General features: G+C 32.3%; 1 protein-coding gene across 2 annotated transcripts in view; it reads left to right on the top strand.

Moving 5' to 3' along the window:
* CSMD3 (CUB and Sushi multiple domains 3) overlaps positions 1 to 13675 on the top strand; it is a 1221727-nt gene that overhangs the window by 1144390 nt on the left and 63662 nt on the right. For both annotated transcript variants that reach the window (XM_032858445.1, XM_032858446.1), the window contains 3 exons: positions 1240 to 1434; positions 4609 to 4782; positions 11735 to 11908. In XM_032858445.1, the coding sequence (XP_032714336.1) occupies positions 1240 to 1434; positions 4609 to 4782; positions 11735 to 11908 (543 nt within the window). The remainder of the gene's footprint in view (positions 1 to 1239; positions 1435 to 4608; positions 4783 to 11734; positions 11909 to 13675) is intronic.

Genomic DNA, 13675 nt, shown 5'->3' on the forward strand with positions numbered 1-13675 from the left:
AATTTAAAGATTTATAATTAGTAAAATTATATTCCAATACACTCAGCTCTGATTTTTTTATAAGGGCAAAAGATGTTGGTAAGATGACCCATAACTTCAGCTTTCATCAGTATTCTTCAGGTTACTTGCATTTAAAAAATATTCCCATTGCTTTCATTACTACTTTAATAGGTAAATGAATATTATGTAATGGTGACATTAAATAGTTCTGTTAAAATATATGGTAGCAGAAAAAAATGGAAAAATGGTGGTGTAAATAAGTTTTTTTTATATTGTCTTTATATTACATTTATTTCTTCTCAATACTAATTTTCAACTTAGTAGTCATTTCATTTAAAATGAAAGTTATGTGTAGTCTCAACGTAGGTATTGAATAATGCTTCTGTTTATCTTATGTTGAACAATTTTTGAATTAGCCAAAGTGTAGAACACAACTCTTGCACAATAACACTATTCTCATAAAACAGATTTCCTCAAAACAGTCCTCCCAAAATTTCTGAACTAATGAGAATATGTCGTTTCTGTATATTGCCTATTGTGACCAGTGCTGCAATGAACATGAGTATGCAGATATCACTTTGAGATCCTGAATCCATTTCCTTTGGATATATACCCAGATTGGGATTGCTGAAGCATATGGTAGTCCTCTTTTTAATATTTTGAGGTTCTTCCTTACTGGCTCTACATATATATTCTATAATGGCTGTGCCAGTTTACATTCCCACCAGCTTGTACCAGGGTGTCCTTTTTCCTACATCCTGTCATTCGTATCTCATAGAAGTTGTGAAGAAAGACTTCAAAAAGAATACTTTTAAATCAGCTTCAAAGAAAAGAGAAAATTTTAACAAATTAATATAATTGGAATGATTCATCACTAAGACACATTTCATGTCTTTCTGTATTAAGGAATAAATTTGGAAATGATAATACAAAAAAAAAAGAAAGAAGAGGGTAGAGGTAAGGTAGTAATAAAGATTCTGGGTAAATAGAATAATAGTACACAGATTTTTGAAGTGTGAAATAGTATAACATATTCAAGGAACTGTCAGCAATACCAGAGAGCTAGGGGAGTGGAAAAGATTAACATGGAAAATAAATTTTAAAAATGCTAAAGGACTTTGGCACAATAGTGAATGAATTAAGGTAGTGGTGATATAGAGGATGGAATAGATACAAGATACAGTTAAGAAGGAGAATAGACATGACTGATTAACACTTATGTTCTTGGTTTTTGTATAGTTGTTACATGTCCGAGTATCAATTCCTTTACCTTGGAACATGGAAGATGGCGAATTGTGAATGGCTCCCATTATGAATACAAAACCAAGGTAGTCTTCAGCTGTGATCCTGGTTATCATGGACTAGGTCCTGCTTCTATTGAATGTCTTCCTAATGGTACGTGGAGTTGGAGAAATGAAAGACCATATTGCCAAAGTAAGTATCCACTCAGCTAAATTTATTTCATAAGTTATTCTTTTATAATTTAAATTAAGTTAATTAACATATAATGTATTATTTGTTTCAGGGGTACAGGTCTGTGATTCATCAGTTTTATATAATACCCAGTGCTCATTACAACACATACTCTCCCCACTTGATTGAATTGCTTGGTCACTTCCTTTTCCAAACGCACTAGAGCAAATAATGAGATAATATTATTAAAAAGATCATTTATTCTCATTAAATTTTAAAATTTTGTAAGTTTTTTGTTTGTTTGTTTGTTTGTTTGTTTGAGTAAACTCTCATGAAAAAAGTACAAGCTTTAGATAGAGAAATCCTGTGTTTGGATTCTAAATCTATCACTTACCACAATAAACTTGATAATGCCTACTGCATACTTACAACTTGCTAGGCAGGCACTGCTTTTAGCCCTTTACATGTATTAATTCATTTATTGCTTAGTTCTAATTTTATGAAGTAGTTGATGTTATTATACTTATTTTATCAAAAAAGGAAACTGAGCCCCAGTTTAATCATTTTACATAACTCACAAAACCTATAAATGGTGGAGAAATGAGACTCAATCCAAGCAGCCAGACTATACTCTCTGGCTTTTAATCATTATATTATATGATGTTCATTTTCTCTGATCCTAAATTTCTTAAGCTGGAAAATTACAATAATACCTACCTTGTAGTTATTAAAAAGATTTAATGGTATGTTATATTGAAAATATCAGCTAGAACCTGATTCACAGCATGACCTTAGTAAATATTTATTGAATCAAATTGAGCATATTGTTATTCTATTTCCATGCATTCTTTTTTCCCCATGCATTCTTTTAATATAAATGGCCAGTGTCTAATACAGATAAGTTAACTGAGCATAGGACATTCAGATGAAATATTATGTAGTCCCGTTGAACTTCCTTCCATACATTTATTAAGCTTTTACTTTGTGCCAGGAAATATGCTAGGTTGAAAATTCATTCTTTCATTTTGTGTCCAACACAACTCTATGGCATTTGTGACATAAACACTCATAATTTATAAATAATAAAGGAATCAGAAATCTAAATAGGATTATGATTATGATGATTAAGAAGTTCAACAGAGCAAACAATGGTCTTTGTGTAATAAGTATGCAAGTATCTACTATTATTTTACTAATGAATATTCTACTTTACAATCTATTTTTTAATATCCATATAAAGGGTTTGCCCTCTTTTATAAGATAATCATATTGATGAATTAAAATCCAATGACATCAAAAATAGATGTCAAAACTATAATTATGATATTCTAAAAATATGGTATCTATATTTCTAAATTTTTGCCCCTTCTTTCAGTTTCTCCTAGGAGTTTTCTTTGCTTCTAGCCTGTTGTTTTCCAGTATTATTTCATTATACAAGCACATGGGATAGAGGTATTTCAAGGAGATAGGAAAAAAAATATCTACAATAAAATCTTTAATTTAATCAGGCATTCAACAAATGTTTGTCTTGTTCTTCTGTGATGATGTAGAAGGGTTTAAGGGATCACCTATGATGTTGAAGAATTTAAGAGATACATAAAACGAGGTCCCTATCTACAGGTAAGAGTGGGGGAAAGATGAGGAATCTAAGGACTGAAATTCACTGAGAAAATGGAAAGAATAGTGCTTTTGCTGATTATTTATTGATCTTTTAAATTAAAATAATATAAATACTAGTATTACTAGTATTAATAAAAGTATAACTACTTCAAAGTATTGTTGAGGGATTAGTTCAAAATAATCACTACATTTAAAATTTTATATGCAGTAATTTAAAGTTTACAAATTTTCTATTCGCAATGGCCATAAAGGCTTGATGTGAAAGCACTGTGGGCTGGTGGCTAAGTATGTGATTCTGGAGTCTGACCACGGGGTTTTAATTTTGATTTAGTTATTTATAGGCTGTGTAACCTTATTCAAGTTACTTAACTACTATGTGCTCCTATCCTAGTCCACACAATTCATACATTGACTCCACCTACCTCATAGGGTTGTTTTGAGAATTACTTAACTTAAAGCACTGGTAATAGTGTCTGGTACAAAATAAACACATAATAAACATTATCCACTATTGTTTTTAATTCAAGAAAGACATTTCATTCACAGTCTTTAAATATGAAGGAGTTATAAGAGCTGGGTTCTAAATGACTTAGTGAGTCAATCTCTTTTTCATTTTTTTTGAACCCACAAACAAAATATGAAATATGATTCTAATGGTTTTTGTGAAAATCAAATGATATTTTACATGTAAATTTCTTTATCAACTGTGGTAATCTCAACAAAAATTACTTGTAATTACAAGCATACTTCAGAGATATAACGGGTTCTGTTCCAGACCACCACAATAAAGCTAATACTGCAATAAAGGAAGTCAAATAAAATTTTTGGCTTCCCAGTGCTGGTATAAAAGTTATATTTACGCTATACTGTAATAACATTGTGCTTAAAAAACTATGTACATATCCTAATTAAAAAATACTTTATTGCTAAAAATGTTAACCATTATCTGAGCTTTCAGCAAGTGGTAATCACTGATCACAGATCACAGTAACGAATATAAAAATAATGAAAAAGTTTGAAATATTGCGAGAATTACCAAAATGTGACAGAGACACGAAGTGAGCAAATATTGTCGGAAAAATTGCACTGATAGGTTTACTTGACCAACGCAGTGTTGTCAGAAACGTTCCATTTGTAAAGATGAAACATCTGCCAAGTATAATAAAGTGAGATATTCCTGTACTGATTTAGCATTGTTTTAGATTAAAGAGGAAACTTTCACCCAGGTAAGTCAAAAGGATGGAAGTCCTTCACCTTGTGAATTTCTTTCTTTTATGACAACCTGCTGAGTGACCAGATTGGCTAAGTGAAGATGCAAAAATAGCTTCATTACATGTTGCTGTCGCTCAGGTTTTAAGAGAACTCAAAGAGGATAGATTTTAAAGTATGTCATGTATTTTCTCTACATTTTCACACTTATCCAAACATGTCCTGTAAATGTCCATTTCAGTTGTGAATATGTCAGATCACAGAGAATTTAAAATGTTAAAAGCATGATTTTGTTATAAGGACACATTGACTATGTCTTCAAGCATTTTTGTTGTTGTTTCGTTTTGTTTTGTTTTTGTTTTCAAGTTATTTCCTGTGGAGAACTACCTACACCTCCAAATGGAAATAAGATTGGAACTCAAACTTCATATGGCTCCACTGCCATCTTTACCTGTGATTCCGGATTCATGCTCGTGGGCTCTGCGGTTAGAGAATGCCTTTCTTCAGGTCTTTGGAGTGGATCTGAAACCAGATGCCTAGGTACAGATTTTTGAATCATTTTAAGAAACCACACCCCCACCCTCCACCTCTGAAAAGGAGGTAGCCCTTTTTCTATAACAAGAGATGATCATTTATATTCACTCAGTAAAGACCTAACCAGAAAATGTTTAACTGAAAATGTCTCATGGTAGAAAAACAGATTAAACAGATAACTCTTAAAGTTAATCAACTAGTATTTCAAATGAGAATCTTATGTCATTAAGGAGATACACATTTTCTTCCAGGCATGTGAAAATAAAAAGGTGAAAACTAATTGCTGAAAATTATATGTCTGCATACTCAGCTGGATTAAATCACTGTAGTGGTTAATTCATTCTAAACCATAGTCAGTTCTCCTTTCACCTATTTGCTTAAGGTAATGATCGAAGGAGAAAGACATTTCCACATTTAAAGTCTTTCTCCCTTCTAATGTCATAAGATTTTAACATGTGTTAATATTACTTTCTTTTAAACTTTTAAAAACATATTTTTTCAAACCTGATTTTAGGCAAATAGAATTTCTTTCCCCTTAGGGTTTTTTAATTCATTTTTAAAAAACCTGTTCAGTTAAAGAAACTGAACTAGCTCTTTTTGCCCCTCCTCCTTTATTATTAAAAGAATATTATGATTTATGCTTTATCTTTTTTCAAAGACTTCAATAATTTTTTAATAATAAGAGAATGTATAATTTATGCTCTATTTTTCTCCAAAATGATTTCAAGATATGACAACAAGTACTGAATAAGGCATAATGAAATTGTTCTAATAATTATTCACTTGTCTTTTGGAAATAAGAGGTAATCTTTTTGTTTACTAATTTAAAAATAGCTGATTATTATGAACAGAGTATTTCTAGATATGGACAGTGTTTTGTCTATAAATATTTACTATGTTTAAGAATATGAGGAAAGGCAGAAAAGTCTATAACAATTTAGATTCATAGTGTTTTGCTTATAAGCTTGACTATATTCATGTTAATGCAATCATTATTTCAAACTTAAAAAGGTATAGCCACAGGTTTTGATTAAAATCCTTTTTTCCCCCTCAAGCATATTTGTTAATAAGTACACTTGGAAGCCTAGCAACAATGGTTTCTTTATAAAAGTATGTATATTTGAATATGCTACAAGACTATTATATTAAAAAATGGTACAAAATTAAGTCTTTATATAATTATATAGGATTAAATAATGAAAATATTTTTAATAGTTCCAAACTGATTTTTGTTATGCAGATTTCAATTGTAGGTTACTTAGTTTACATATAAACCTGAACACATATATGTAATCTAAATTTGATCTACCATATTTTGTGGCTCTATGCCCTGATGAACTGTTACTGTATATTGTGTATTATTATTGAATATTGTATATAGAGAGTGGTTTTATTTACCTGTTTAGAATCCTGATTCTGTTTTCTGAAGAGACAGGGAATAGCAGGAAGATTTCTAAGAAAATATTGCCTCTCAGTCTATGAAGACACCGCCATCCATTGCAGAGGAAGTAGTGTTGACATCTAATAGAAACTCTAAAAATGCAATTGCCAAACAAGCAAATTCTAGAATTTTGAACTTAACTTTAAGGATTAACGTAGTCCAGTCATTCTCATGTTTTAAAAAAAAAATAAAAACTTATTCTTATAGCCACAGACACTTTTGGCTAATAATGGCCATTATTATGTGCTTATAATTGTTTCTCTAAATAAAGTGCATTTATTCCTAGTCCCTCAGCATCTTAATAGGAATTTTTCAGTTTTTCAACTGAAACACTTGACAGTGACACTTGATATGTGGGTATCTCTATGCCCACCACCTAGATTCTACAATTAACATTTTGTCATATTTGCTTATCACATATCTATCTATCCTTCCAGGCCTCTATCAATCCATCATTTCATTGTTTTGGATGTATTTAAAAGTAATGTGCAGAATTCAGTGCACTTTTTTGCTAAACATTACAGCATGCATATCATTACCAAGAGTTTAATATTTACTTGCTCTTCTTAATTCTTTTTTACCATAGCAAAATATGTATACAATGGATTGTATATGTCATAAATACACAATGAGATGTGTTTTGTCAAATGTGTACAACTGTCTACCTTAAACCACTTTGTAGTTATAGAACCTTGGAAAGGTTCCTCATGGCCCCATACAGCCAATCTGCAGCTCCCTCCAGCCCTGAGACAATAATTGTTTTTTTGTTTTTGTTTTTACCATCTGTTAGTTTTCCCTTTCTAGAAATCCATACGAATGGAATTCTAAATTATATACAGTGTAAGACTTCTTTCATTCTCTTTCCATGTTGTTGTGTGTATACTATTTTTTTTTTAATTGCTGAGCTGAGTAGAATTCCATTATATGAATATGCCACATGTTGGTCAATCCCCTATTGATAGACAACAGACCCTTGTCCAGATTTGGGCTATTATGAAAAAAGCTGCAATGAATATTCATGTAAAAATTTTTTTGTGAGCATATGTATTCATTTCTCTTAAAGATTTAGGAGTAAAATTCCTAGAAGAGTCCTTGTCTCACATTTTCTCCAGCATGTGGTATAGCCAGTCTTTTAATTTTATCCATTCCATTGGGTGCATAAAGGTATTTTATAACATTTTAATCTGCATTGTCTTGATGACTACTGATGGAGTACAGTTTCTTGAGCATTTTGGCCATTTGTAAATTTTCCTTTGTGAATTGGTGAAATATATTTTATATTGAATTGGCTTTTATTATGAATTATAGGATTCTTTGTATATTCTGGTGATAAGGGCTTCATTATTATGCATTTACAGGTATTTTCTTACAGCCTGTAACTTGCTTACTTATTTCTTCTTTTAATAGGCAGAAATTTTAGATTTTTTTAAAGTCTATCTTTTCTGGTTATTGCTTTATGTATCTTGTTTATGAAACTTTTACTCAGTCAGAATTCACAAAGATTTTCTTTCATATTTTCTTCCAGAAGTTTCATAGTTTTGGGTGTTATTTTTATATCTCTGATTTATCCTTAATTTGTTCTTGTATGTATAATGAATGAAGTAAAATTGAGGTTTAGTTTTTTCCTAGCAGGGTATCTGGCACTGTTTGTTGAATAGGTTTTATACTAAGTCTTGAAATTTTTTATGTATATCTTTCAAATTTTTCTTAATTTTCAAGATAACATTGGATACTGTATGTCTTTTCTAATTTAATATGTTTTAGACTAAGCTTATAAATTTTTATTTTTAAAAATATCTAGTAGAATTATGATCAGGATCACATTGAATCCATACATCATTTGAGGAGAATTGAAATCAGACAATGTTAAGTCTTCCAACTAATAAGCATGATAATTTAGTATATTTATTCATTTATTTAGGTCCTCAATTTTTTTTGCAATAGCAGTATTTTGTATTTTTAGCTTAGAGATCATTTATGTCTATTGCTAAAATTATTTCTGAGAATGTTTAATATGTTTCTAATATTATAAGTGAAATTGTTCATTTTTAGCTACATTTCCATTTAATTTACATTTTCACATTGTTTGCTGCTAATATATAAAAATATAATTATTTGAAATATTTATCTAATGTCCTGAAAATTTGCTAAATTATTAGTTTTAGGATTTTCTTAAAATAGGATTTTCTGTATATATATCATCTGACCTTAGCATAATTTTACTTTTCTGTTTCATAAATTTATGCTTTCTTTCTACTTTTGTATTAATTTTTGGATTGCATAGGGCCGACCAAACAACGTTAAATAGAACTGGTCATCCTTGTCTTATTCCCTATATGAGGAAGAAATAATTCAGTATTTCATTGGTAAATATGTCAGCTGGAGGTTTTTCTTAGATGTCTTTTGGCATTTGGAGACTCTGTTTTCAACAATAAGCAATGCTCTGGACACCGACTGGGTGTCCTGTGATTACATTCGATTCTGTCACTGTCTAACTAGAGATAGCATCAGATTCCTTAGGTTAAAACTTAAGTCTTTTTTTTTTTTTTTCTAAGATTTTATTTATTTGAGGGTTATGTGTCTGCCTTTGGCTTGGGTCCTAGTCATGGGGTCCTGGGATCAAGCCCCATGTTGGGTTCTCTGCTCAGCAGGGAATCTGTCCTCCCTCTCCTCTATGCTGTCTTCCTCTGTGCTCTCTCTCTCTCTCAAGTAAATAAATGGCCTTTAAAAAAAAAAACAGTTGTATTTATTTGAAAGAGAGAGAGAACACAAGCTGGAGGAGGGGTAAAGAGAGAGAGAGAAGCAAACTTCCCACTCAGTGGGGAGACCAGGATTGACCGGAGCCAAAGGCAGATACTTAACCCAGGCATTCCTAAGTGTTCAGTTTGTTAAGACTGGTTTCCGTTCCCCCTACAGATGCCATTACCTGTGCTTCTGACTGTCTCTAAATCACAGATTCCTATAACCCCCTCCTTGGATTTGATTAATTTGCTAAGGTGGCTCACAGAACTCAGAGAAACATTTTACTTAGTAGATAAGGGTTTATTACAAAAGAATGTAACTCACGAATTGTCAAATGGAAAGGGATGCATAGGGCAAAGTATATGAGAACGGTACAGAGCTTCCATGCTTTCTGAGGCCCCCACTCTCCTGAATCTTCTTGTATTCACCAACCCAGAGGCTCTCTGAACCCTGTGCTTTTGGTTTTTTTAAGGAGGTTTCATTGCCTGGGCATGATTGATTAAATCATTGGTCATTAGCCATTAATTCAACTTCTAGTTCTTCTCTCCTCTCCAGAGGTCAAAGGGTGGGACTGAATGTTCCAACCTTCTAGCCATGTGATTAGCTCCACTGGTACCCAGCCTCCATACTTAGTTGAGATCTAAAAGACACCTCATTAATATAACAAGACACATTTTTTTTCTTTTATCGTTTAGGAACTTCCAAGAGTTTTAGGAGCTCTGTGTCAGAAACAGGTACCAAGACCAAATACATACTTCTTACTATAAATCATAATACTGCAGATATCTTTATCAGTTTGAAAATTTCCCTTATATTCTAAATGTGTTGTTAGTTTTCATCATGAATTGGTACTGAATTTTGTCAAATGCTTTCTCTCCATCTATTGAAACAATCATATTTTGGGGCACCTGGGTGGCTCAATGATTAAGCGTCTGCCTTTAGCTCAGGTCATGATCCAGGGGTCCTGGGATCGAGCCCCGCATCAGGCTCCCTGCTCAGTGGGAAGGCCTGCTTCTCCCTCTCCCACTCCCCCTCCTTGTGTTCCTTCTCTCACTATCTCTCTGTCAAATAAATAAATAAACTATTTTTTAAAAATAATATTTTCCCCCTTTACTCTGTTACTATACCACTATCCCTTTTACTCTCTCAAATTACAGCAGATAATTGTATGTATGTTTCTAGATTGGTTTTCTAAAATTGTAAGGAGTTCTATATCTATTTTCATGAAGGATATTGGTTTTTCATGTGTCTTCCAGTTTTATTACTGGGGCTGTGATTACCTCATAAAACTAAGAAATAATCCTATCTTTTCTATTTTCTGTGAGTGTGTATATATATTTTTTTCAACTTAAATGTTTGGTTAAAACAGTAAAAACATTTAAGCCTGAGTTGTTTTTATGGGAAGGATTTTGTTTAAGGATTCAAGTACTTTTGTGGGTGCCTAGGTAGTTCAGTTGGTTAAGCATCTGACTCTTGATCTCAGCTCAGATCTTGATCTCAGGGTCATGAGTTCAAGCCCCACATTGGCTCCATGCTGAGTGTGGAGCCTAATTTAAAAAAAAGGGAGGGGGCACCTGGGTGGCTCAGTGGGTTAAGGCCTCTGCCTTCGGCTCAGGTCATGATCCCAGGGTCCTGGGATAGAGCCCCACATCGGGCTCTCTGCTCTGCAGAGAGCCTGCTTCCTCCTTCTCTCTCTGCCTGCCTTCTGCCTGCTTGTGATCTCTGTCAAATAAATAAATAAAATCTTTAAAAAAGGGGGGGGGCATCTGAGTGTCTCAACAGGTTGAATGTGGGATTCTTGATTTTAGTTTAAGTCATGATCTCTAGAACATGTAATAGGTTGGGCTTTACCTCAGCGTGGAGTCTGCTTGTCCCTCTCCTGCCTCCTCTACCCCTCCCCTGCCCCATGAGCACACACACCAGTTCTTCCTATCTCTAAAATGAAGGAATAAAATTTAAAAAAAAATTCAAGTACTTTAACAGATGAAGGACTATTCATATTTTCTATTTTTTCTTGTGTTAGTTTTTGTATATAATTTTTAAAGTATTTGCTCTTTTCTTCTGAACTGTTAAATGCATTGGCATAAAGCTCTCCTTCATATTACCTTATCCTTTTCATTCCTGTATGCTTGTAGTGGTATTGCTTCATTCCTTTCTGTTACTGGTAAATTTGTTTTCTCTTTTTTGTGTATGCTAGATAGAATTAGCTAGGAGGTTAGCAATTTTGTTGCTATTTTTAAAGAAAGACATTTTTAGCTTATGTAATGTCCTCTGTTGTTTTCTATTTTCTATTTATTTGATTTCTGTAACTATCTGCAATATAGCCTTTCATCTACTTTGGCTTTATTTTCTCTTCTTAATTTTGCTCTTCTTTTTCTTCCTCTTAAGATAGAATCTTAACTCATTGATTATATATCTTTTTTTGCCTTTCCAATGAAAGTGTTTAACACTGTAAATCTTTTCACTAATCACTGATTTATCTGCATTCCTTAAATTTTGATATATTTTTTATTTCTACACAGATTGAAATGTTTTCTAACTACTTTTAGACCCAAGTGTTAATAGAAGTAACATTTTCTTTTAATTCCCAAATATTTGACATTTTGCTGAGTATCTTGTAGTTATCTTTATGTCATTTTATCATGTTTGCATTATTTGTAGCATGCTTGTAACTAAACTTTAAAAGTTTAGAAATGTTATATATATATATATTTATAAATATAAAATAAAATTTAAATCACAGTATTAAAAATATTACTTTCTGACCCATTTCAGCGGGTCACTGTGGAATTCCAGAGCTCATTGTGAATGGTCAAGTCATTGGAGAAAATTATGGATACAGAGACACAGTTGTTTATCAATGTAATCCTGGTTTTCGATTGATTGGTTCTTCAGTGAGAATATGTCAACAGGATCACAATTGGTCTGGTCAACTCCCATCCTGTGTGCGTAAGTAAGCATGACAGAAGTAATTAGAAGGCTCTGGTCTCATATAAGTACCGATATTTTTTTAGGTAAGATACACATATATGAAACCATCCATAAAGCCAATAAAGTTTTAGGATGTCTGTTACTATTTATGTTTTAGCACAAGGACAAGAAATTAAGTTCAGTTATACTAGTATTTAATATGAATATATAATATTTATAAATGCATATTCTTATATAGAAGGTATATTTTTAACAAATTTTAACTAACAAGGATTTGGTTTTCTGAGATCACTGTGCAGCAGCATCAATATTATCATGATGTGATATTATGAAACTTTTTATAGTGAAAATACTCAGGATAATTTTTTCCTAATAATTATGATGCTATAGCTGTCACATCAAAATCAGATCCTGATGGATTGTAATTAGTGGGGAAAAAACTTGTAAGACATGATATGAAGAACTATTGTTCTCATTTCAGTTCCATTACTGATTATATGAGCTAATGTAGGTCATTTAATCTCTCTAGTCTTTAATTCCCTTATATATAAAGTGAATGGTTAAAGGTATTTATAATTATCTTTCCTTTTTTTAAAAGATTTTGTATTTATTTATTTGACAGAGAAAGAAAGATCAGAAGTAGGCAGAGAGGCAGGCAGAGGGGCAGGGGGAAGCAGGGTTCTCGCTGTGCAGAAAGCCTGGTGCTGGGCTAAATCCCAGGACCCCGAGATCATGACCTGAGCCTGAGCTAAAGGCAGAGGTTTAACCCACTGAGCCACCCAGGCACCTCTATAATTATCTTTCCTTTTAGCTTCAAAATCCTTATTATTTTTAAAGGCATGAAGATTACACATCTGATGTAATTATATTTTTTCATAGAAGTTTATATGAAATATTTAAGATTTATTTAAAATTTTGTTTTACAGCACTCTTTTCACTATTTTTTTAAGTTTTTAAAAAGATTTTATTTATTTGTCAGAGGGGTGCAGAGAGAGAGCAGAAGCAGGGGGGAGCAGCAGGAAGAGGGAGAATCAGGCTTCCTCCCTGAGCCAGCAGACTGATGTGGGACTTGATCCCAGGACCCTGAGATTGTGACCCTGCCCAACCTAAGGCAGAGGCTTAACCATCTGAGCCACGCAGGCGTCCCTCTTTTCACTATTTTAAAGTATATACAAAAATGTATAACAATATGTAATTTGGAAATTGTTTCAATAATATCTCTCACTGGTTCAACAAATATCTATCTGACCTTTTAAGTGAATTTCCTTATTAACTCTCACATGAAAAATAAGTGGACTGTAAAATAAAAGATTTTTGTTATTATATTTTAAATATTGCTGCTGTACTTTGTGGTTTCTGTGTATGACATAGATTTGCCCATTGTGCATCTAATTTGACTGTAATAGCACAAAAATAAGAATAGAGTTGAATATTGATATCCAAAGCTTTTACTTATTTATTTAATTTACTTATACTTTTACAAATTCTTTTATTTTGCTCAATCCACTGAATCTCCACCAACACACAGTGTTTCATATCACAATCTATCTTATTTTGGACCAGGAAGGCAATTATTAATGTATTCCTTATTTTATCTTTCTCCCGATCATTTCCATCCACAATTACTGACATTTATATTAAAATTGGTGTTAGAAAATGAGAATAAACACTGTAAATAAGCTGTAATTATAGCATCATATGATCACACTATAGAGATTCTGGAGGCTTCAGATAAATAATGCATGGGACTTTTAGCATGGATTTGCAGGAAATACTTCATTTAGT

The sequence above is a fragment of the Lontra canadensis genome, unplaced genomic scaffold (genome assembly GCF_010015895.1).
Source record: "Lontra canadensis isolate GAN:19392208 unplaced genomic scaffold, GSC_riverotter_1.0 scaffold15, whole genome shotgun sequence".
In the NCBI taxonomy this organism is placed as follows: domain Eukaryota; kingdom Metazoa; phylum Chordata; class Mammalia; order Carnivora; family Mustelidae; genus Lontra; species Lontra canadensis.